General features: G+C 37.0%; 1 protein-coding gene across 1 annotated transcript in view; it reads right to left on the bottom strand.

Moving 5' to 3' along the window:
• PAPPA2 (pappalysin 2) overlaps nucleotides 1-27,324 on the bottom strand; it is a 119,564-nt gene that overhangs the window by 13,369 nt on the left and 78,871 nt on the right. Inside the window, exons 13-17 of the mRNA XM_072419733.1 lie at nucleotides 16,948-17,152; nucleotides 14,244-14,382; nucleotides 13,523-13,697; nucleotides 12,879-13,092; nucleotides 9,624-9,786 (exon numbers count right to left, since the gene is read on the bottom strand). Coding sequence (XP_072275834.1) covers nucleotides 9,624-9,786; nucleotides 12,879-13,092; nucleotides 13,523-13,697; nucleotides 14,244-14,382; nucleotides 16,948-17,152 — 896 coding nt within the window. The remainder of the gene's footprint in view (nucleotides 1-9,623; nucleotides 9,787-12,878; nucleotides 13,093-13,522; nucleotides 13,698-14,243; nucleotides 14,383-16,947; nucleotides 17,153-27,324) is intronic.

Genomic DNA, 27,324 nt, shown 5'->3' with positions numbered 1-27,324 from the left:
GCCATGTTGTCTATTCATAGATATCATTTATGAACTGGGACACTAGAGGTTGCTCTGTATAAACATCAATATCATTTCACATAACTCTTGGCTGCCTTTTGATGACAGGATGATAAAACAGCACTAAATTATCCCACAGTTCAGATATGTCAAGCAGTGGTGACACTTGAGTGCTAAAACTGTTATATTAAAATCATATCGTTCTGAATACATCCCTCCTGCTGATATTAAGTGGTCCATGTCACGGGAATAGCATCACTGAATGTGACAGTGGGACAGAAGAAGCATGCAGATCACATTCTTTGCCAGTCTCCCTCTGACCTTGATGACTTCATGGTTATTAAATCCCCTTTTTTTATACAACATCCATTCAATGTCAATAGTATTTACCAATAATTTGTATTTTCTGATTAAACCTGTCCCATTATAGCTGTAAATCTCAGCTTTCACACATTCTGAAAACTCTATCTATGTTCCTGTCAAGAGCAGATCAGATATAATGAGATTTTTCTTATTCCAGCAATATTTCAGTCTTTGAAATAAATATGAATATTCCACAATTATGAGTCGGTGGATCCTGCGAGGGTCGCTACACTGTGCTGTGAGATTACTCTATCCAATATTATTTTCATTGTTTGATGAATTATTATTTTTTTTTTAATCTTTATCTTGTAGTTACGTCTTACGGGTTGTAGTCTGAAAATGATTTATATTAATGTAAGTTTATATGCATTATAAAGTATATCTGTAAGGTCCTGGTCCAGCAACAGTACTCACCAGACACCAGTCCCCCAATCTCACCTATAGCAAGCCCCCCCTCAGCCTCAGGAGACTGGTTGCTTTTCCCTGCACACAGTTGCCCCCAGGACTTAGTGCACAAGTGATGATGTCTGTGGAAGGACTGGCGGAGGACCAGGAGCCCACAGAAAAAGCAGTACCAAGATTCCAACAAAGACAGGTCCAGAATACAGAGCAAGAGGTCATACACAGATAATCCATCCACCAGACAAGGCACACAAGGGCAGGACACAAGCAGGGTTGGGGTCACAGGCAAAAGGTTGATCCAGGCAGCAAAAACTCACAGGGTCAAGAACAGGAAAGGTCAGCAACAGAAAATCACATAAATACACACCAGCAGCAAGTCAGCTTAGTTTACCGCTACAACAGGCACTGTGGACTAAGAGCAGAGATGCTATAATGTCCCAGCAGCCAATAGCAGTGCAGGATAGAGTCAAGAACGGATCAGCCTCTAAGATCCCCCTCAGCTGTGCAAAGCAGAGTATGTGCTGGGGATGCCCATAAAATACATTAGGCTGCACAGCTAAAGGGAAGCAGGGGCTGCAGATATTTCAGCATAGGGGTTGGCCGGGTGATCTTGTAGGTGGTTTAATAAGGGAGGGTTTGGTGGCTGGTATAGTGATAGATTGAGGGTTTAGAAGTTTGAAGCGGTGTTAAAGAAATCAAAAGGGTTTGTGAGTGGGCTTGTGCAGGGCTGGGAGGAGGCATTGGATGCTGCAATGATTTTAAGGCCTGGAGGAGGGATAGATTTTACGGTTGTGAGAGCACAATGAGGGCTAACTTGGTGGTGGTGATAGTGGCAGATGGCTTGTGGCTGACAAGCTGGCATATTATCAGGAGGGAGGTTAGTGTGGTGGTAGTAGTGAGAGAGTTGGGGACCAATAGGTGAAGGGGGTGGGCACTGCCACACTGTTGGTGATGGATGCATGTGACTGACATGGTTGGGTTGAGACAAGAGAGTAGGGAAAGAATAGAAAAGCTGCAAACTGTGTCACGGTTTTTCTATATCCTTCTGTCCTGTGAGCACAACAGGAATTAAAAGGATATTTTTCCTTTGTGAAGGGTATCTTTTGGATAGTTCTCAAGTATGAACTCTTTCAGTAAAGTTATTTTATTTGTTCTTTTTTGGTCAGGTAAATACAGTTTCATTTAGTGTTGTTGTATTGCAGTCACAGAAACATTTAACATTCTTTTTTTTAATGCAATTAGTGAGGGTGGAGGGGTGGGGGTAGGTTTTAAGTTTTTGTTCTTGGGTTTGATATGCTTTGATCGTACTTATTCTTTCATTTGTCTAAGCAGAAACAAAGATCACTTTTTTCTACTAACATTGGGAATTAAACTAAGAAAGTGAATGCATTGATTGATAGTTTGTAAGTTTAATTGCATTTTGTCCTGTTTGAGCTCTCCTTTAAGTGGACCGAAATGTGAAATACCATTATTGGAGATACTAATCACCTGTGTTAAGTGATGTCGATGTAAAGATTGGCAGAGTGAAGTCAGCAAAGGGTGGGTGTTTAGCAAGACGACTTAGCCAAGCAGCGGTGTTCAGCACTAATCTCCAGCACAGTTGTCAGATGTCAATAGGGCACAATAAACCATGGACCGCAAATACACTTCAGGCCAGCATGCAAGGTTTATTAAAAACACTTTCACAACAGGACGCAGTTTCACTTCCTGAACCGAGAGACAAGAGATGTCCACAGGCCTCCCTCCTTTTCTGTGACTCGTCAATTTTTTATAGATTTTACTTCTATAGAGGGAATGATCTAATGGATTATGCTGTAACTTTTCTTTAGTCATGATGTAGATATAAATTCTTATAAAAGAACACCATTTAAATGGGTCGCTATTGGATTTCAAACACGTACCTACAAATCAATAACCTGCCAGAGGGAAACATAGGCCACACGTTGAAATGAGTGGAAAGCCGTTGTTTAATTGCCCCCATTATAATTTTCTGTAGTTGTTGTGACTGTCAGAGTCCAGAAATACTATAAGCACATGTGGATATGGTATTTTTGTATTATTTGCAGAAAAAATTCCAGGAACATTACCGTATATATAGTTTCAACTTTAGGGTCTGTTCACATTTTGTGTTGTCAAAAAGCATAAGGCTTAACATTGGGGCATGAATGTTTCCACGTCTTGAATAAATTTTAAGATCACTATGGTGCACGTAAAGTCAATTGCACATTTGCTGGTCATTTGGTATTCTTCACTGAAAACATTGAATAAAAAAGGTGCTAAATAAAGACAATGGAAAATACATCCTTAAGATATTGAAAACCTATTTTCTTTTCATCAGGCACAAAAGCGAGCAAAATGCAGCAAAATAAGTATAGATCTGACTAAAATTACCTATAACACAAAACAAGTAATTTAGGCTTAACTTGCATGTTTATACACTAAGCAGAAATCCCTGGCATCGACCTTATTCCAAGAAAACAATAGCATTCGCTCAAGAATATCCATCCAAATCAATCTGCTGAGGTTATAGTGTGTCCACAAATGTACAATTGCTTCCCAATAAAAGTAGGTTTTATTTATTAAAGAAGTTTACCTTGCAAAGAGTAATTTGATTAACTTGGTGAATGTGATGATAGTTCACAGTACAAAGAATATGCAATCACTTGCAATAAAGTTTAAAAAAAACTTTGCACATAATTGGATGGTTGAAGACAACAGAACTTAATCTCATTTACTAAACTAAATATGTCCTTAATTGAGATCTTTCATTTTGCAATGTTAACTATTTATATTCTTTTAGTAAATCAACCTCTATGCCTGTGCATAAGTGGATAAATTCCTCCTGGAGATACATACATGGTGGGACAGCTGATTCTACAGTTTTGTTTTGATGGAGTGTCAGTACTTTCCCTGGTATTCAGGGCATCTACAGTAGAACAGTAGAAAACACACCGGCATACCCTCCTTCACTCTATCTACTATTAAAAAAGGGAAAGGTTTGTCTCTAAGATTCTCCAAAGGAAGGTTCATGTTCTTCTAGGTCATCATAAAGGTCCTGATTGCCTCAGGCAAAGCCTAATTTACTTTACAAGTTGGGCCAGAAATGGCCACCCTAAGGTTGACCATATACCTTCCAACTTAATCAAAGTGATTGATAAAAGTATCAAGTGTAATAATTGAGACATGTGCTAAGAACTTTTAGTTGGTAGAGTCTATAATTATTATACATTATCTATATAGTGCCAACATATTAGGCAGCGCTGTACATTAAACAGGGGTTGCAAATGGCAGATTAATACAGACAGTGACACAGGATGAGACAACCCTGGCCCGAAGAGCTTACAATCTGGGAGGTGGGGGAAGTATCGCACAATAGGACAGGTGATGTGTAGTGGTGGGAAGTAGTGAGGGTTTCAAAAGACAGAAGAAGATGGGTAGGCAAGTTTAAAAAAAAAATGGGTTTTGAATGCTCTTTTAAATGAGCAGAAAGTAGGAGAAAGACGAGTAGGACGAGGAAGACCATTCCAGAGAGTTGGGGCGGCTCTAGAAAAGTCTTGGAGATTTGTGTGTGATGCGGTTATAAGTGAGGAAGTCATTAGTAGGCCATTGGAGGAGCAAAGAGAGCGGCTAGGGGAGTATTTTTTTTTACCAGATCAGAAATGTAACTGGGACAAGAACTGTGGGGCAGTTTGAAGGCAAATCGCAGGAGCTTGAATTTGATTCTAAGGTGAAATGGAAGCCAATGAAGAGAATCACAAAGAGATGCAGCAGAAGAACAGCGGTGGGAAGGATTATTAAAAAAATTATTGTTTGAGGATAGATTCTAACATGCTGAAAAAGTATCCTCATTATCTAGTTTCAAATGTTTTAGAGAGAACGTCACTCTGTTTGAATCAATGACTAAAAACCAGTACGTTAAAATACCTGGCTGTCGGTAAAATTCGAAGACTATCTATGGTAAGACAACAAAGGTATTAGGATAGACACAAGTCACAGCACTAGTAACTACAAGGTGCATAGAATGTCAGCTGACTGCTGAGTGCATGTCTTATATTGCATTCCCTTTTCAAAGACCCTCTGGATAGACCCTCAGGCGAGCTACAGCTGCCAGACCATCACTGCACAATCTGTGCATAAGAAAAGACATGTAGGATAAAGAAGAAGGATGAAGACCCAAAGCTGAATAACATTATACAGACGAGACAATTGGCTATAGTTACAGGTTCTAAAAACAAGAATAAGCAATGGTTAGGCTCATGTAAAAAGGAAACAGAAAAACAGAACCATGGGAGACTAAACCCTGAGTAGTAACCATGTTATGTCCATTTATCACTAAATCACATTAGGCATCTTTTTTGTCTATTGTGATGATAATGTAGGTCTTATTTGCAATACTCATTACATTTGTGATAATTAAAATAAGAAGTGATAGAAGTATAAATAGAAGTAGCAATCCTTGCAGAAATATTTTATGTGCAGCTTTAAGAAAAAGAGATTTGCAAAGGGAAAATTACTGAAGTGCAACTCGTTTATTAACCCAGTTTTTTAAGTTTTAAATAGCATGCAGGGTAATAGTTTTTCAATGCTGTTGGTGACCTCTTTGTGGGTGATGACATCATCTACTTATTGTTTTATGCTGGAGGAGCATAGAAAACTGTTATCACCAGCCTATCTATTCTTATTCAGGAAGGCAACAGAAAAGGGATTGGTCTGGGTCAAAGATTATACACAGGAAGGCTGCCCCACCAGAAGTGTATGGGTACCCTAAAAAGCTTTGTTTGTAACATTTACACAATAGCATAATAAAATATGCTTCTCATTTTCTTGTATTTATTTATATAATATATTTATGTATATGTTTATAGTGCAAATACAATTACTAACAGTTGGCATCTTCCACCATTTCCCACATCTAGACATATACTATAACTTATACATATGTTGCTGACATTTTGCTTGGCCAGCTGGCCACAAAGTAGCCATGGCAAACACTTTGTCAGTACTGGTAATATGATTTTTATTGCTGGCTGTGATGGTGGAGGGTGTGGACTGTGTGATAATTCTGGACATTACTGTATCCCTCCTCATACAAAGCCCCCATCAAAATGCATTGTGACTGCCAGAATCACCACTTTGTCGTGGTAATAAGATTAGTGTGAGTTCAGGCAGCAGTCCTGCTTTAACTCAGGGTCAAACATCATTGCAGTACACAGCAGTTGCACTGTTTTTGCTGAACACAACAAACAACATGTGAACTAAAAAAGATAAAACACCTTCTCCTAAAACAACACAGCCAGTGTGACATGTGCAGTCAAGGTCAATATCTATCATGTCTGACATTAACTCAAAATTGGCCTGCACATGCTAAGATCAAGATATGATATCCTTCCCCACCCCATTTTTTTCCTGGAACAAGAAAGTGTGTGCTCTAGTGTGTTTGAAGTCTTATAACTCTAAAGCTGACTTTTTCGTTACAATCTGATTGTACACACTCCATTGGCTTTTCCTAGTTTAAACCAGCACAAAAATGTAGATATAAGTCAACCTTACAGAAAAAGAGGGGTGCTGGAACAGGCTGGAGAAGGTTAAATAATATTAGATACAAAAAACAAGATATATACTGGAAATTGCCTCCTAAGTGTCATAGGCAGTGGCATCACCTACTTTCACTATGTAGACAATCCCTTTACCGTTTTTTCATCTAAAATGAGGACCTCTGAATATTGAGACAGCTTATAAAGTCTACTACAGAACTCACCTCATCCTCATCGAATTAATATACCTTAAATCTGTTGCATGGTTTGCAAATATTGGGTCATTTGTTACCATCTTAATGCTGCATATAGGTACTAAATATTGTTGCCCAAGATCACTCCTGATCATCTTTGGTGAAAATCTAGCTGCCCCCAATATCTTTTAATGGCTCTCTGTGGAAGATTACTGAAAAGTCCAACACCAACAACAGCTCTTGTTTATAATAGAAGCCTGTCTGTACAGTGCTTATTTGTTTCATCTGCCACCCAAAATGATCTCTAACCGTTTTCCTCTTCACTTTTGGCGGCAATAATAAAGGGTCTGTATGAGGCTTAGAAACGATGGTATTTTTTCAACTAAACAAACAAGTGGTGAAAAAAAAACTAAAGGGCACATATGCTGACTTGTGTGTTAGACTTTCTTTTTGCAAAATGGCACCTCTTGTAATCCAATTTAAAAGATTTAAATGACTGATTGTTTTAAAGCAGACAAGGGACACAAAGTTCAATTAAAAATCTCATTCCGCACATTGTGAACTAAGCACTTCTACCAAAGGTGTGAAAAACAAATTTATTCCAACACTCTCATCACTGTCACAGATAATCAACTTAATTAGGTGTTAATTATGTTTCACTGTTAAAATGAAATGTGACTATATCTGCACACAATCAAGATTAGCTATAATATGAGAGCATAAGACTACTGCTCTTCACTACAGCTATTTTTAAATTGTGCTGTACATGGAGGACTTGATCAGATCGTTTTGTTTTTTTCAAAATATGAAAAAGTAACAGTTTGTGCTGGATGAGCAATTTGGGAAAATAACACATTTTGTATTGTCCCATTTTCTGCACCTGCAAAATTGCAAAACCCAGGGGCCATTCAGCTCATCACTACTTAACGTAAACTGCTCACAAGACAGGCAAGAATATTAAGTTAGCTGTGAGGTTGGGGTTACAGTGTCATTGTAATAGAGCTGAGCTGTTTTTCTGACACAGAAAAAAACATTATTTGTAGATTGTAACAACACCTTGCAGTAAGCTTCAAGGTCAGGGTGGGCCCTTGTAATGTTATTACCAATTACAAAATCCCATAAACAATTTAAAATACAGATGGTGTCATAGCTGAGATGTAAAACGGAAGGCACTTCTTCCATAAGCTACCATAAAAAGTGGTAGAAATGGTCAGTCCATCCAAAACTTATGTTGTGTCAATTTATGGTAGATGCCAGCGGGTTCTGTTGGCCTCTCATGTCTCAGGGGTTCTGATGCAAAAAGTTTCCAGTAGTTGTTGGTTCTGGTCACCTTGAAGTCTAGGAGGATAGTTTACTAAGATAGGAAGAGAAGTGATGTTTCACACTCAATCGTGTTTAGGGGGTTTATTGTGTACGTGAGTTCACTTTATCACAGTTTATACTTCAACTACTCTATTTTGCCAAGGTATGCATTCTATTCTCTTGCCCTGCTATACAATTTAGGAATATATGCAAAAATAGTCTTATGTCCAATAGCCAAACATCTCCAGCATCACTTTTTCTCCCAAGCAATACCACTAGCTTCTTACAGAAAAGAATGACAGCACCCTGAAGTGGTGGCGTGTTTCACACTAAAAGTACTTAGTCATAAAGCTCATGACTAAGCCTTATGTCTAAGAAGTTTTGGAATGAACACATCAAGGTGCTGTCAAGTTTTCTAGAATGTTCTGTGTTGGAATATGCATAAACCACCTACTGAATATATCATACTGCTGACAACTCCTTGTTTGTGTTTTCTATACAATTTCAGAAGTTAGCAGATATTTAGGGACATATATAAAAGAGGTCAACAGCAGCCATTGAGAGAGAACTGAGGCCCATTCTTTAAAAAAAAAAAAAAAAAAAAAAAAAAGTGTTCCAAGAGAGCCATCCCAACAGCCACTGCCAATAAAGAAGCATGGGTTTTAAGACTGATGTAATTGTAAGAGTTTAAAAGGGGTCAATGTTATCATTGTCTAAAGTAGTAATTACTTAGTGAAGCAGGTGTGGCAGATTTCATTAGTGTATTGTTGGTGATAAGGCTGAATATATTCCTCAAGTCATAATCGCAGCTCTTTGTTTATTTAATGAATGTGTGGCCTATTAATCTGTTGTCATAGAACTAGTGGTACACTGCTGGCTTAGCACTTCATTTCTCAGGCTTCATATGCTGGCCAGGTATATCTCAGCAGCATCATACAATAGATAGGCCTAGCAACACAGACGCAGATATCTCTCTAGTTTGTGTCCACGGTGGAATAGACAAGCAGGAGGTCAAATGACTTCTCGTCCAATATTGGGAAATAAAGGGTTTACTGTAAGAAAAGGATCTGGTGCATATATATTTCTGTATGGCCAATAGTCATGGGCAACATCATAGGCATAAAAGATAAAAAAAAACACCTTTCACTGACACCTCAGAGCAGAAAGTAAATAGCTCTATTCCTATTGCAGGGATATGTACATTGGACCCTGTCTTTTGACAGGAAGAAAAGAGAGCTCAAAAGCTGTCTAACTTCTGCTAGGGACGTTATGGATAGGTTACACATTATTGCAATTAATAAAAGAACTGGAAACAAAAACTAGAGTGCCTATGGTCACCATAACCAGGTTTATCCGTGCTACATGTTAGTGTTTTATGGATAAAATCATAATTTTACCAGCATACTAACAATCTGTAAACTGAATTGAAATTACATTCTCTTAACAGACGAACATTAATGGGCATTTACTATCCTGCATACAAACTAAAGTGAACCAAAACATGGAACAAAAAGCTAAAAGAAATGTGATGTCATCAATTGCTTTTGAGCATTTGCTACAATAGCACTTACTGAAAATCAGCAAAAACAGCTCTAGGAGGTTTTATGTTCCACTACCAGTAAGAGTTTGTAAATTATAAGGTTTCCAAATGGTCCTTGCCATACTCCACTCCTATCAGAGGGATTATTGCTCCGACTACCTACATCCAATATTAACATGTGTGATTAGAAGGTGAAAAAACCTAGCCCAGGGCTGACATCATTAAAGAAAGCCATAAATATTGTGTTAATTTATTAAAAATAAAATTGATAAAAAGAAGAACACCAACCGTGTAAGATCCACAGTGCAAGGTACACTTGCTGTCCACCTCTAATCCACGGGTACAGTTGTACATTCCCTGTAGAATGATGGGTAAGGGCTCACATAGGATAGGAATGCAGCGACCAACAGCCCACAGACCGGTCTGGAGACAGTGTATTTTCAGAAACTTCCTGCAAAAGAAATTATACTTAAATCTCATCTTAAATCTCCAGCCAAAACATGGGTAAGGGTTATCTTTTTTAAGGTAATTTACCAACACTTCCTCTCCCAGTGAAAAGTGGGTGTGCAAAAGATTTATGTCTGCCTTTGTGACTCCCCTTCCCCAAGGCCTTATTTTTGTCTTGGGTTTAAAGGGACACAAATCGTCTAAATTATTAAAACTCTCCAAGACGATCACAGGAGAACCTGGGCAATCCAACAAACCTGGACTGTATTTCTTAAACATAATTTGCTATTAGTTGATAAACATACATTCCAGGCTTGTTGGATCACCCAGGTTCACCCATGATAGTCTATCTTCCCCAGTGTTGGAGCTTTAATAGATCAGTCCCAAAGTGTGTGAAAATCTTCTCAATGAGGTCATACAGGGCAATGTCCAATATGAACTAGCCAGAAGCTGCTATCCTTCCCTATTCTATCGAACCTAAAACAGCTCTGGTTAGAGTTAGGCTCTAAGACAATACATCAGTTAATATTGATTATTTTAAGTATTTATTTAAAAAACAATTATGTCCATGTTAAAAAAAAAAAAAAAACTGCAAGAACAAAAATAATCTAATCATAATAATCTTTTTTATGCACCAAAGAGTGAAGAGGAAATCAGTAGAATGGATATGGAATAACCAATCAGCCATATAAGACAATTAGTAGCTGATCAATGTGTAAAAAAATTCAATCACCAGGTTAAAAGCCTTTGTCAACTGCTACCCTAAAACATGTGATCCCCACAGCCACACTCTGACCTTATTACTCTTCTCTTCACCCTTGTCCCCTTATTACCTTTACTACAAATGCTGGGAAAAACTTTCAGATAGGGTCCACATAACTAAACACCCACCTATGTCTATGGACACCAAGACAAATGGCGATACCTTTTATTAACACATATAAAGACCCAGTAAGTGGGTTTACATTTTATTGTTGTTTTTTTTTCATTATTTGAAAATTTGGGTCAAGAACAATAGCTTATAGAATCCAGGAGGTATACATAAAGCTCCAATGCTGAAAATCAAGAAGTCAACACATTTAACTATATGTTATCAAGTCCTTGTATGTTAAAAAAGTTACATTCGTGCAAATGACAGAAATGAGAAAGTAATTAATAAATAAATAAAAAATGAAATATGACACATATGCATTTGGCTTGGGAGGTGGGTGAGATAAGTTATTTATGTTACTGTTTAAGTACGAGTGAGCAAAGTTCAGTTTTAGAAAAAAATCACTCCGTAAGTGTTAATGTGTTATCATCAGTCATAATTTCTAACAGTTGGAAGAGATGGAAGCAGGTTTAAAATATTAAACTTGGGTGAGGTACAGATGTGATAGTGAAAGGTGAGAAATGTTTAGCATAAAAACATAAATACATAATTGCTTTGAGAATAGAGAAATGCCATTGGTAAAATGGTAAATATACTAAGTCTCCTTTGAGATAGCCATTTGTTTCTCTAATACTAATAAAATGAGTTCCTTCTGCATACAAACACAAGTGAAGTCTCTTGTCTGCCATTAAACTGAATCTGTTTAAATAAATATTCTTCCTTTAATTTATCCCATCTGCACATTCTACATGATGCCATTCTGTCAACCTCTCCTACATGGGGTCTATAACAAGAAGTGACCATAAATATCCCTAAAGTTAGGGGAATTTCTATTTTGGACACTAGGCTGAAAAAAAAGTTTTGCACTTAATAATGTAGCGATAACTGATCTATTTCATTAGTCAGTTGAATAAGCGATTCTGTTTTTGCTCAATATTCACTTGTATATTATACAAGTCTGCAGAGAATCAAAAAATGAATGGATCATGATTAATTCAAGTCCTGTTTTAGTTGATTCTCTGCATGCTAAAAAAACTCTAATAGGAATATTTAATTCTAGTCAATTTATCTAGATAACATGAAGGTAAAAATGGGCTAATGCTTGGTCTGTTCACTTTTTGTCTAGTAAAATTCACCCTTGGAAATACATGTGTGCATGTTTCTGCACCAATTATTTTAACAAAATGTATCAAATTCGTTAGTTTAATTGTGCATGAGCCTCCACTTGCCATGTTCCATTGGTTGTAATTTAAGGTGATACTGTAAAGGTTTTTGGTCAGTTTTATTTTACATTTTTGTCAGTTTTTCCATTGTTAAATTTTTTTGTTGTTTTGTTCTTATATTCATTTTACTAGGAAATATTTACTACATGACAAAGAATTCCCAGAGCACAATGAGCTACCTACAATAGACACAACACAGCACATGTTGCTACCCATAGGCAGATGTCTCTCTGAAACCTTGGGTCATAGGTCTTATTCATTCTCCTCTGTGTAAAATCCCCACCTTAAAGCCAAACTAAAGCTCCACTTTTAGAAATTCACAATCAAGAAGATCATTATTGCAAAAGGGACAGGCATGTCTTTTCTGCAATATTCCCACTTAGCTGCCTGATCACTCCAGGTATCTGGCAAAAAGCTGGGATGGTCATGCACGACCTCAGCTTTGGTTGACAGTATACCTGGCAACCCTGGCTTCCCCTGCAAAAGCCGAGAATGAATAAACTTTTTCACCTACATGGGAGTTAAATTATTCTGGCACAGCCAATTAACATGACCGAAGAATGTCTTTGGGAAGTAAAGAACATGGAAGATGGCGGCACCCCACCAGGGAACGGGGACAGGTGAGTAACATGGATTTAAGCTACTAAGTTCTGTGAACAACAGCCTCTCATCAACAAAGCAAAGGGAAACATAAATTAGATGTATACTATACAATAGCTGACTAAGGAGTTACTAGACCAGAAAAGCTTTTACATTCCATTAAGTGCTTACAAAAATGAAAAAAAATGTGAACAATAACTAAAAAATCGCTTTAGAAGCAGAGTCAATGTAATAAAAGTTAAGAGGTAGTGTTGGTGTGAATGACTGAAAGAGTATTGAAAAGATAGTGATGAGAAAGAATGTAAGAAAAGCATGAAAGACATGAAAAAACAAAAATGTGACCAAAAAGGACACAAAGCATTTGCTAGTAGTATATATAGACAAGCACACAATAACTTTAACCTCCTAGGCCGTCGCTCAGGTGCTTCTGCTACATGGTAGCCTGGCTTACACCTGTATCTGCACGTTGATCCCACATCATGGTTACCCAGCTGGCAACGAGCTGTAATAAGCTTTGCATGCGGAATGGGTATTGGAGCATCACATTCTATCTTGCAGTAACCCTCAGGAAGAGACCAAAGTCCATCCCACATACAAGTCACCCACTGATTCATTCCTGAAAACAGGGAAAAGAGGTTAGCTTTTCATCTCTTTAAAAAAATACCCATTGTAAAAAATGTTCACTGTTTGTAGGACTTAAAGAACATTTTAGGAATATCTGCATTCTTCCATTCAGCCATTAGAGCATTTCAATATATTTTACTGTCACAATTAGATCATAAGTGGTGTAGGAAGAGGTGGTGAGGGGGGGAAGTGGCTTGCAGTAAGGTGTCTGCTTTTGCTATTGTTGATCAGAAATGCTTCTTCTGTGTTCACTGCTGGACACGGTTTCCAAGGACTCAAGGCTGAAGGTATGAAGATAGCAATTGATCCTTTTATTTAATTCACATTTAAGTAGCAGATGATTCAATTATCTGGGCAGTTCTAATTTAGGATTAGACAGAGCTACTGTTTACAGCAGCCCCAGTGTCACTTTAAATAACTACCTTGGAATTTTGCAGGTGGCAGACAGGTGAAATAACACTGTTTCCCCAATCCCGTCCCTTCAGGGCAAGAAAAACTGGCATGGAATACAAGTGATGGAGGAGGGACTCCACAATCCAATCTTTCACAAGTTACCATCAAATTCCATTTCCCAGAAGAACATTTAAGCACTGTATCCTGAATGAAATGAGAAAAGAGAGCATTATAACTAAAAAGGCAAACACTTAAGTAGTGTTACAATTTAAGTTTTTAGATGTTTAGTAGGATGTAGGTGTTCTACTATGATACATTCCATCTAAAGTGTATCAAAACCCAAAACTCTTTTTTTGGCATAATAAGGAATTAATGAAACTGGAATCAACTTTTAGTTGTCTGCACCCGTTTTGTGTGGTCTCACCAGAACACAATGTAATAGGACATTTAAAGTTGTAGACAACTAAGAGGAGATTTCACCTTCTTTTGCAGAGATCTCCACCCAATTGCCTTTTATCTCTGAGATTAACAAAAGGTTAAAGGAAATTTTCCTTGTGAGACAGATTTAGATGCACAGCACATACTCCATAGAGAGATATTGCTTATGCTATGGGTCAAGTAAATTTAACAAGACCACAGGTACCTGCACTTCAATCCTGTTGCTCCCTAAGACATTTTTTTTAGAAAAACAGAAATACTTACAGCAAGCTGTATTTTTTTACCATGCAAGATTAATAGTTAAAGTCTTACCTTTAGGACTTTACGCCCTGTCTTACTGACCGAGTAAAGAACATGGCCCTGGTCACATGTCACAGAGCACAGAGTTTCTCCATCCATATCTACAGAACAGTGGGTAGAACCATGAGCCACAAGTAGTGGATAACATGACCTAGTGGATTGATTGAAAATAACATTTACATTTAAAAATGACAATGCAAAGTGTAATGCATGAAACCATGAAAAATTAGGTGCCAAGCAGATTTCATCTTTCAACAGATATGACCACAAAAAAATAAATTCCAACTACACTTTTACAACTTTTTTATGTTTTTACGTTTTCCTTGCACATTGCTGTGTATTTTTTACAAAGTATATACCTTATAGAGTAATAATTTAGTTTTCTAGGTGAATAGCCCAAACTTCATTAGTAAATCAACTTTCTGTATACTACATCTTTAACACACTTTATTTTTAATTCTAAACAACTCTGCCTTGCATGGGAATGGTATTATTAGCAATGCTGCTTCATTCAACTATACTATTCAATAGCTGTATTTAGCATTACTAAGTATAGGTTTTTCCTACGTAGTATAAAATCCCAGATGTGTTGAAGAAAAAGTAAATCTTCAGGCTTTCATATTTTATTTTTGCATTGAAGACATTCTATAAAAAAGATTATTTATTTATATTATGGCTTCTTTGCACATCTAGGAAATATGCCTTCTTCAAAGTTATCTTAAAACAAAATTATTTTTTGCAACCTTATTTAATGTGTTCATGCAAATTGGCTAGTTTATTCGTCATATGGCTAGTTGTATCAGTTATATAAAGGAACTGTTGTTTATCCTTCCTGTGGAGAGAATTGACAGCATTGTTGAATAGAGGTCAGAAATTGGTTGCCCGCATTATCACCTCTGTATAGATTGTGTTTATTTCTTTCTTATAAAAATATTAGTCCAACTAAAACCCTCGCTGGGTATGACCCCAAAGCATTTTTCAGGAGTATTATCACCACTTACCTCCAAGAAATAGAAAGACAGAGAACCAAACTCTTTCTCAGTTCACTTCAGCTATGTAGTAGTAGTTTCACAGAAATCAGTCCTGTTGTATCAGTAAAGTGGTGTATTGTACACTAGTTTAGTACTATAAATATAGAAACCTGATTAGTTACTTGTTCCAAAACATGGAGCTAAATAGAAGTTAAATGTTGTACTTTGTCTAAGTACACCTTTTAGCAAAGATACTTCTAAGACTTACTGAATTTATGCTGTCTCTTTCTAATATTATCAAAAACATTATAACCAGCAAACAATTACAGATTCTTCTGAGATTTAAGACTTTTTAAAATAATTTTTCTCTGACACTAAAAAGTAGGGAATTCTACAGACTATCATCAAACCAAACCTGGCAAAGCTGATATGATTGCCTTTGTTAAGCATAGGAGAAAATATTACCTTTTATCAAAAATTCCTACAATTACATTGTGGAAGGGAATTCCTTTGCCTTAATCATTTATTTCACCACTTATAACTCGAACAAGGATGCCTTATACCCCCCAAAAATGTAGGCCCAAATTAGGCCAGCTCGGTACTTGACCATGTACTTGGAGGTTTAAATATCTTTTTTTATACTGTTCTTTCTCATAGTAACAGAAAAATTCTAAACTTAGTACATACACAAATATATACAATACCAAGTAGTGGCCTTAGCCCTTAATGATTTCTGTTCTGTGAAAAACAAATAACAGTAGACTGAGCTTTTACAATTCATTTCAAGTTTTTTACTCTTTATCAGGAGACTTTTTTAAAGCTACCAAGTTGATAGCATTATGCAACCAAAGCAACTGTGACACTAAAAATGTCACTTCAGTATCACATTATTATTCTGATTTATAGGTTCAAATCTCAGCCATGACACAGTCTGCATGGAGTTTGCAGGTTTCTGTAGGTATCCATTCCAAGAAAACACTGATAGGTAATTAGTTGCCACCAAAACTGGCCTTAGACACTGGTGGAGACAGTCATGTGATATTCTCCCCAAACATACTAGTAGCCTTATTACCGGTAGTTTTCCCCAAAAAATTGACCTTAGATCTCTTCTAAAGAACAGTTAGTAACACAATAGTGACACAATCTCTGTAAAGCAGTGTTATATGTCGGCACAATTTAAATTTATAATATTTGAATGAACCACTTGGCAAATATATGAACCCTTTGGCTGTGGAATATTATGAGATTTTTAGGAAGCAGATAAATAAAATGCTAGAATCTAGTAAAAGCAAAGCTTTAAGTTTTTACTTGACCTACTGTTAAAGACAACATTTTCAATTTTGTAAAATAAAGCCAAAAAAATGAATAATATCTAAAAATGTGTACGTACATTTGTGAATGTTAAAGAAACCCTAAAAAATGTTTTTTGTCTTAAAGAAATCGTTTTTCCTATGCAAATAAAAAGTTAACAGTTCACTGTTAGAGGCTGACCCAATAGGATGGAGTGAAATTTGAAGTCACCTGATTGGCTACTTGCTTAACATTCCATTACTCTAACATTACTCAAAGTAATAGTACATGTTGAGATTAGCTCTATAAAAAGTACTGCAGTGTTCAATGTACCATGTTTTGTACTAGAAATTTGAGCACATTGTACAAGCATATTAGAGCTATATGAACATTTAATTTCATTTACAATGTTGATTATTTTGTCATGTCATGTCATGATGAATAATATTTGATACCTGCAACTCTGTCCAAGGGGTGGTTGATTTCCTCCCATGGCTGAATGGCTGATATGAGCTGGAGACCTCAAAGTCACTCCAAATACTCCAATTTTCGAGGATGAAAAGTACAGTGTGAGTGACTTGGCTTTGTACATTGGGCTCTTTGGGCCATGTAAAGCACTTAAAACCACAGGATTCATCTGACATGAGAGCTCATGTGTTCCTAGAAAAAGTTAGTATAAGTTTAGTATAACTAAACAACATTTTTCTGACAAGAACACTGCGTGAGAACATGTTATCACAGTTATTGCTGACACCAACAATATTTTCAAATATTTTAAGAAGGGCATTCTTCCTGCCGATTACCAAGGCTAGGAGCCACTGACCAGCAACATATTAGGATCCTTTACTGACCGTCAGTGTAAGAGGGAATTTCTCCACTGGCTATCAGCAAAAGGGATCTTTTTTCCATTGAAGGTCGAGAAAGCACTACATTTGTGTAGGTGTCAACATTCTAAAGCTAGTAAAGGATTGAATCATGTTCACAAACTGAATCTTTACATAGCTTACTTTTTTTTTCAAAGCATGGGGAAAAACAACAACATTTTACAGACAATAAAATAAACATGTCATATAGAACAAAATACTAAACAGTAGGCATGCCATGCAGTTTGGTCAAGATGATAGGGTGACGTAGATGGGGAGGAAATGCATGTGTGAGAAACAACATTTTTTTCCCATTAAAGAAAAATTTTCATCTGCTCATGCCTGATATCGGGCATGTGTGACACAGGTATCCTGGGAGACTCTGCAAAAGGGGAGGCGTTTCACCCTTTTTTTCAAAAGCGTTGTTGCATTAAAAAAACGTTAATTTTACTTTACATAAAAGGGTAGACAACCCTTTTATATAAAGGAAAAATTTTGCGTTTAGGTCCGCTTTAGATAAGGCAACAGTGGGAGGGAAAGATATGGTAGACAAAAATTTGCTACACCATTTAGTAATTTGCATCACTTGCAGGGTCATCTCTGCAAAAATAGCCCAACTAGGGGTTAAAGAAAATTCACAATTATCCACTTTAAAATCATTGCAAAGGACAAGGGGCTGCACAATTGTGGAATAGGCTTCCTCAGGAAGTAGTTAAAGACTTCTATAGAATTTGCTTAAAAAAAATGCTAGATGCTTTTCTAGAAGCACAGAATATAACTGAGTATTAAAGTTTTAAAGTAAAAAAAACAGACTATTGATCTAGAAAAGATCTGATTGCCTCATGGCATAATGAACTTTTTTTTCCCCTTTGAGCAAATTTAATCATGCTTTATAAGAGTTTTTTGCCTTCTTCCTATGTCTATAGGATTTTTAACTGAGATACGTTTATTTCCATATGGGTTGAACTTGATGAACTTATGTCTTTTTTTCCTAACTATGTAACTATTTAACAACGTTGTAATAGTAGCCATTATTTGTAGTGTTGCATTTGTCAATAAATATACATTTGTCAAAAATGATGAGCAGTACTTTCATAATAATACATTGGATATATTCATAAAAGACTGGAGAAATCTGATGTTTTCTGACAGTGTTTATTTTGTAATGAGTTGCCTCCTATTTTATATATGTAATAATAATATGTTAAAGCTACTGCCAGAAATGCAATTTTTTATATATATTTATTTATATATTTGCCCCCTTCCAAATGAAATAGAAAAATCAGTGTGGGGACATATGACAGCCTAATATCTTAGTATGTAACTGTGCAAATATCAGGTCTGCGATTCTTCAAACTGTTGTTTCTTTAGTGAGAAGCTGTGATGGCAGACCCACAAACAAGTTTCACGTTGTTCGAGTTACGGGCCATCATGAAGTTTTTGTTTCTCCAGGGAAAGTCAGCAAAGGACATTCACACTGAGATGTCACAAACACTGGGGGAGAAGTGTCCTTCCTACAGGACTGTCAAAACCTGGATATCTTGTTTCAAGACTGGGCATTTCACCGTTGAAGATGAGCCCCCCAACCTCAAATGACCCGGCAACCTGAGATGCTGTCCATGAGCTGATTATTGAGGACTGGTGAATATCGGCAAAAAAGATAACCCAGATACTTGACATCTCACCGGAGGCGTGTCAGGTTATCACCTCTATTCTAGACATGCGCAAGCTTTCCGCAAAGTGGGTCCTGAAATGTTCGAACAGTGATCAGCAGAAGGAACAATATGATGCATCAAAAGCTATTTTGGCCCATTTTGAAGCTGCACAGGACTTTTTGGCTAGGTTAGTGACTGAGGCTGAAACCTGGCTCCACATCTTTGATCCTCAAACCAGGAGACAGTCAAGGGAATGGTCCCACAGCGGGTCCCCGCGGCCAAAAAAGTTTCTAACCCAGAAATCGGCAAAAAAAGTCATGGCGTCCGTTTTCTGGGACTAAGACGGTATTCTGTTGGTGAACTACCTACCTCAAGGCCTTAGTATCACCAGACAGTATTATGCTAACCTCCTGGACCAGCTGAAGGAGGCAATTAAGATGAAACGTCGTTGAAAGTTAACCAAAGGGATCCTTTTTTTGCAGGACAATGCACCTGCGCACACGTCCAATGTTGTGGCTGCAAAATTGAACACCCTGGGTTTCCAGCTGGTCCACTATCCCCCTTACTCACCTGACCTGGCCCCTTCAGACTATTATCTGTTCCCTGAATTTGAAGAAACACCTGAAGGGACAATGTTTTGAGGACATTTCTGACGCCAAAGATGCTGCTGAGAGCTGGTTTGTGGCCCGACCAAAACTTTTATTTGAACAGTCTAGAAAAGCTGCAACTACGCTGTACCAAGTGCATCAGTCTCAGGGGGGAATATGTTGAATACATTTATATATCCAAACATCTAAGAAGTATAAATAAGTTACACATAAACAAGCAAGAATTCTAACTATTCTTTACACTTTTACATTATTATTTTAGAGGTTTTACTGTTGCATCTTTGATATATTGCACCCCTACAGAAAAGATTCTATTTATAATTCTTCATTTTGATAAAAATTCTTCAACAAGCCTCTGAAACATTTTTGTCAGTTATACAATGCTTTCTGATACTGTGTGATTTATTGCATACACCTAATGATATTGATTAAATTTTATGCTGTAGGACAGCATGGCATGTAGAGAACAAAACATGATAAATAATTACTTTCTCTGAACAGTAAACAAAGAGAATATATGACATGTGGCTGGATAACAGGGCTGCCACCAGGATTTTTTAGCTGCACCGTAATGTGCTTGCAAAACCTTTATGATCAGTACAACCTTTGTTGAGGTAGACCCATTTTGCCTACGACTGTCGATTACTTGCATATATTTAATAATAAGCATCTCTGTAGGATTTGTCACTGATATGTTTGAACATACTGAAAAATGTCTGCTATTTAGTTGTCAACCTACATGCACAATTGTGTTTGAATTGTTCAAATAGCGATTCTATTACTGCACAGAACCCAGATACCCTGCTATTTTATATTAGCAAACATGTGCCTGCTCCAGCAGGGGAAGGGTTATTTATATTGCAAACAATGCTAGAAGTGTCTAAGCATAAAGTATGTGCAGTAGAGGATATGAAAGCAGGCAGTATATACCATAGAAAGAAGTGTGGAGGGTATGATGAAAGGCAGTATGTCAAGAAAAGGAGTGCAGAGGGTGTGACAGTAGGTGGTAAAGGAGGAATGCAGGGGTATAGGAGTGGGTGCTATGTGCAGAAGGAATATGTGAAAGGTATGACAGGTAGCAATATATGAAAGAAAGAAGTGTGGAAGAGAAATGTGGAGGGTATAAGAGCAAGCAGTATGTGCAGCAGAGACATGTGAAAGATATAATACAACAGTGTGTAAGGTAGAGTGTCAAGGGTATGACAGTGTGCAGTATTTGCAGAAGAGGAAAATGCAAGGTGTCAGATGGCATAGATGGCAGAAAGGCTGCTTTCTTAAAACTAAATTAAAGGAGATCTTTATTCTAATGTTTTTATTAGGTGGTTGCCAGGGGTGTCTCATATGGCATTATTATAAGGAAGTGAGGTGTCTGCTGGGAACGTACATATAGGAAAGAGAAATTGGTAGGCTGGAGGGGGACCTGATTAAACTGAAGTGAAGATTTCATGTAAAAGTGGCATTTATCTTTTATACTTTATAGGATAGGTTAGTATGTTCTTAGTGGACTAAATGCCAACTCAACACACATACCCCACCTCCTCATCCTAATCTAAAAGCACACACTTACCCCAGTATATTTAAATTGAGCACATGGTAATAAAAATGTTGCACTAGACCAATAAATGTCTGAACATGTAAAACAGGCTTTCTGGTAATTCTAGGGTTTAATAAAAGCTTTCCTAAACTAAGGAAACAATATTATTTTTATCCATGAGCAACTGACATTCTTTCCTGTCCTTTGCACAATCTTTAATATACCGTAAGTGCATTTCACAAACCTTTAGATAAATCTTAGACTAATCTGAACATGCTATCTAAGTTACCTGTAGGATATCTATTTTGAGTGCAAAGATGAGAAGAATGATTAAATTGACTTCTCTGTAGTTACCAGTTTGAATTTAGTGGCACCGTTTTGGCAAAACTTTCTTTACAAACTGTTTAGTGCAGAAAAAAAAATTGTTAGCACACCATGTTTATTACAAATCATGCTAATGGGAGTCTGTTTTTTGGCACAATAACCCTCATGAGTCATTTAAAGCCACTTTACCCATAAAAACTACCAAAACGCATTCATACTGCCTTCCTATTGCCTACATTGCATTTTGCCAAAACAATGAAATCTTACTGATATTGTCAGATGTTTTGCCAACATTTCTTCAAAGGAAAAAACTATCAATCACTCTGATTTCTAATTTTGAGATTTTCTGTTCCTTCATTTCTTTTTTTGCTGTCTGAACCATATCCAAAACCTTTAAGCCCATTTTACTAACCTTGCCAGTGATTTATACAGAATACCATATTAGCATAACATGTTTTTTGTGTCTTCTTTTTTATACATCCAAGGATTTTGTTTGCTTTTGCACCTGGTGGTGGTCATTTAATTGTGCTGCTCAGCTTATTGTTTACCTGTCCAATTCCTTCTCCATCCACATACTGCTCAACTGCATTCCACTAACTTTAATTTGACTTTTTAACCTATACTGAGATTGACAAGGATGACAAGCAGCAGTGTCGCATATAGGGTCTGATTTTATTAAAGCTCTCCAAAACTGCAGAAGGCAAACTATCATAAGAGAACCTGAGAGATCCAAGAAAATCCGGAATGTACCAGGTCCACAACTGAAAATATTTGCAAAGTAATAGCAAATTATTTTGAGGAAATCAATTCCAGGTTTGCTTGATCACCCAGAGATGGTCTCCCGAGATGGTCTAACTTCTCTAGTCTTGAAGAGCTTTGATAAATTCCTGTTACATAGATGTAATGCATTATATGTTTGTCCTTGAACTAACAGGGTTACCACATCAGATTTTGTAAGGCATAGCAAGCACAAACCATCTCCCATACTAAAATGGCATACATATTACATATTACATAGTACATGAGTAGTCTCATGTAGCAACTAAGGTTGTCCAGATGAGGACTTTGCAAGCAATCTTGTGTCTTGTAGCAACACTTGAGGGAAGAGAATGGATCTTTGTCACTAAAAGGTGTGATAAGACTTCTTCTTGTGCCTAATATGCTGTGCTGTGATAATTTTATTAGGTTTTGCAAAGGCACAGTTCACTTTAGGTCACATAAACTACCAATAAGTCCTTAGACTACAGAACCCAAAAAGCCATGCAAATATGGTGAGAATATACAAGACTTGGTGCATTTTGAACCCAGAATGCCATCAATGAAATGGAAAGGCAATAGCGTTAACCAACAAGCCACCGCAACCTAAGATTAGCCTCACTGTTTAAAACCAGTAACAAAAAAAAGCTGTACACAGAACTTAACAAAACAAACACAAAGGAATCCTGGAATCCAGTTATATTGAAATAAACATTTTTACAATCCAGAGTTTCAGAAACCACATCCCACTATAGTTATTGGATTAAAAAAATGAAAACAGACCGTTGCAAACATTTCAATTTATCAACAATGGTTTCAGTTTAAACAATCATAAAACAACTTTTTGGCAGTAATCCTTGACTTTGCAGGACTTTAAAAGGTATTTATATACTTGGCATGGCAGCTGCCCAGTCTGACTGTTCCCGGACGCCTGCCCCCCTAACAGTTTTCAAAGAAAACAGAAATAGTTCCTGAGTACAAAAAGAACAGAAGCCCTGGCCAATCATCCAGGTGAAGTTACAGACGAGTGTTTTTCTCTCCAAAAACTTGTCATTAAAGTGTCTTTTTCCGCAAGAGGCTGGAGTCTGGCTGCTCTATCCTCTTTCTAGACATGTATACTAGGGCAATTGAGGTGGAATACTAAGGATCAAATTTTTTGAAGAAATGATCTGGTTGGACTGTGCCTGCACATCTGACCTCTATTTAATGTGTATGGCCAACTGCTAAGGACGTCTGAATGTGTCTGCTAATATTGCAAATATACAAAAAGCTGCACTGATAGTTGCACAGTTCAATGCACAGGACCCTGTAGCTCATGTTAAAAGGAGGTATCCCAATAAGCTAAAACTACATAAAGACGATTACAAGAGGGAGGTGCAAAGTAAAATTTTTATTGATTTATTTTTTGTATTATAACATGCTGGAAATCTGTCTTTTATTAACCTACTTAGTGTCTAGGTCCCTGTTTGAGAAGTTTCTCCTCTCTTCCTGTTCGTGTGACAGCCTATCACACACAAATGACAATGAAACAAAGGAAATACAGGGACTTACCACAGCTACAGACGGCAAAAAAACCTTACAGGGATTCTCGCACTTTTCTATAGAGCCCTATTTAATGTACAGTGCTGCGTAATATGTTGGAGCTATATAAATCCTGTTTTTTAATAATATTAATAATAATAACCATACTATAGGTCATTTTAGTCCTGCTGGAATAAAATGGTTTTCCTCCTACTTTCCGTCCTGGTGGTCACACAAGAAATAAAACAGGATATAAAGATGTGAAAAGGAAAACTCTACCTGTTGGCTGCTTATACCGTATCCATATACAATGTTCATATATAGAATGTCTTATTTTCAACAGCAAAGCAGCAAAACTCGGGCTTTGATTTGTTGAATATAAACCATCATATAAAGAATTCTCCTAAACTCATTTAAAAATGTATAACTTTTACCACCCAACATTTAAGGAGATAAAACATACACCTTGAACTGCCTTTTCTGTCAATATTTATTCATCCTATCACTGAACTATGAGCATTTTATTTATTTATAAAATAAAATAAAACATACACATTAAAATATATAAAAGGGCTAAGGTAGTTAATGAGAACCAAATAGTGTTAGTTATTGGTTACAAGCTGGTAAATATGTACAATTTATTTAAATTTTTATTTAATATTTATATTTAGCACTGTTGAAAGCTGTCAAATAGGTCACCTGCAGCACTCCTGATACATGGAGAAGGATTTGGCTGTTAAACTAACAGACCAGCTTCACAAATTAAATCTGCAGAGCCCCTCTTACAGTATAATCTGGATTGTACATTGGTGCAGGACCAATTAAAAATGGTTACAGATTGAAGGTCCTTAAACTAAGTCCAATATTTTAGCATAGAAAGTATTGAACATAGAATTTAGCATAAAAAGTATCTACTGTACACACAGGCATGTGTAATCCGCTAACAATAATCTAGATGTAAAAATCTGGAATTTTAGTTCAATACATCCATTATCAAAGTCGTTTTTCCATATTGATAATTCCCAAGTCTGTTTATAATAGATACATCATCAATACACTAGCTGGTAGGTTGTGAAGCATGAACTGTATAATACTATTATTCGTAGACCTCACAAGCCAGTCATTCCCTACAGTATTCTCCAATACATCAAAGGAGAATCAAATGCAAATACAAGTCTGCTGAAACATGGCATTTCCAATGTATTCTTTATAATGCCCAGAAGTGTCATTCATAATAAGTATGAACCGTCATTCAGAAAACACAGGCTAACAAGCGTATACCATCCAGAGAGGATGTTACCTATTCCTTGGTGGAAATATAGCACACATTAGCAGGCAGTCTCTCAGAATATGAGACGTGATCTTCATGGACAGGAATGTAAAAGACGCCACTTGAACTGTCTCATCTGGAATTTGCCAGCATATTACAGCATATTACTTACAGACCTTTATTAAAAAAAATCTAAAAATTAAACCTGGGCAGAGTCTGAAAGCTGAAGGAGAATTAGTGTGGACTATATTCCAGCAAACAATATCCATCATAATGCTGCAAAAACACCTGTAATGGATGAAGTAGCACCAGGTGTTGGAAACACTACACTGACAATGTACAGGGAGGCCTGTAAAATTGAAAAATTGCATAGTTTAGTGGGTACTACCTTATTCTTGTGGTGGGAGTCCATGTCTAAGGTCACTCTGATGAAAGAACCTAGCATCATGTTTCCAAAGCACACTTTGCCTTTACAGGTTATAGATTTATGATTTAGTTGACTTTGAAATTTTGCGATAGTGTAAACTCCAGTTTGCTGAATCTGCCTACTAGTAAATTGCAAAGTTCCTGCATATGAAGTTCAGGTCCGCTCTAAAAAGACTACAGTAAGACCACTAAGAGCTTCTGCTTCCATTCAAGTAAGGTGGTGGTCAGGGGAGGTTTTAGACAAAATGGGATCTTAGGCAAAAATGATGGGGTGTGGGGCCCTAAATCTACAGCATTCTACCTCCCTGCACACCCTGATCTCTTGACAACTGGAGCCCTGGGTAAATGCCCAATGTGCCCTACTCTGAAACCAACGCTGGTTGTGGTGACCACTGAGAAGATTTCTCTATATGAATCTTCAACTGATGTATCTAGTCAAAATCTAAAGTATCATATTGTAGGGGCAAAAAAAAAACACCAAAAATCAAACAATGGTGTTCAAAGACATTAACAAATTGTTCTAACATTACTCATCTCAATGAAATTAACATTTTATTTTAACCAATTTAAAAGCTGCTTTAAAATTTTACTTTTGAGATCTGCAACCATTTTTTCTACAACACCATAGACAAGCAGACATGGTGATCACTAGTCCTAAAATGGCACTCTAATGGGATTAACAGGACAGAAAAAGTGCAAAGGATTTTTTGATAATTCAATCCACATCATAGACACGTGGTTCAGAGGCTAAGGTTCTTGCCCTTGCAGCACTAGGGTCCAGGTTTGAATAACAGCCAGAACAATATCTGCCTGGAATTTGTATGTTTTCCCAGTGTTTGAGTGGTTTTCCTCTGGGCTCTCTGGATTCTTGCCTCCCTAAAAACATAAAAATAGGTTATTGGCTTTCCCCAAAAAGTCACCCTAGACTGTATTATTGACATTATACTATTTTAGGGACTTTTAACTGTGAGCTCCTCTGAGGGACAGTTAAGCTCTGTAGATAGATCAGATTTATGTTGCTGGAAATGAAAATTTCAGAATGAACAAGCACTGTACTGTATATGCATCTCTATTCTGTTCTATGGAGAAGATAAGGTCCCCCACTGCACTCAACTCTTAGGGAAAATACAGTATTTGTCCCTTTTTTTCACTTGAGATGATTATGACCTATTTGCCTCCGGCGACAATCATTTAGCGTGGGTACGTAGCTTTAGTGACTTGACCATGCACTCTGTAATGCACTGCGTAATATGTTGCTGCTATATAAATACAAGATAACAATTACTCTGACCCCACATTTTCCATTTATTCTCAGAGGCCTTCCTTACAGTGAATAGGTAAACATCTGCTATGAGCATAAAAGGCACTTTTCTTTTCTCCTGTTTCTTTAAATCAGCTCTAGATTTGGCACCATCTTCACTATGTATTTGTAAACAAGTGGCTGGACTTACTACTCTTTTCATTGAACAGATGTCTCCCAATGTTAGCAATTTACTGACAATGACACAGTGTTTTGTTATTGCATTAATATCTGTAAACACCTTCACGAGTTGTTAAGTAATAACTAAACATGTGACAATTATCAAACCGAAATAGCTTCTCCAGATGGCATGACTTCATTATTCAAAAAAAAAATCACGGATCATGTTGTGTCACTTATGGCACGGCGCATACACTGTACCTGGAGGTTGCTAAGCAACCATTAGGCCTAGCTTTTCATTTCAGGGTTGTAACCTTGCACTATTTTTACAGATATATTTAGGGTCTATCCATCACATGGAAAACTTGACTTTTCTCCAAATCCCTCAAATAACTTTGAATCTTCCGTTTGTCAGTTACCACTGAGAAAGAGACGATGGTGCAGATCATTGCACT

The sequence above is a fragment of the Pyxicephalus adspersus genome, chromosome 8 (genome assembly GCF_032062135.1).
Source record: "Pyxicephalus adspersus chromosome 8, UCB_Pads_2.0, whole genome shotgun sequence".
NCBI classification, from domain to species: Eukaryota; Metazoa; Chordata; class Amphibia; order Anura; family Pyxicephalidae; genus Pyxicephalus; species Pyxicephalus adspersus.
The sequence above is the reverse complement of the archived record's forward strand: the minus strand, read 5'-3'. Positions and strand labels throughout refer to the sequence as shown.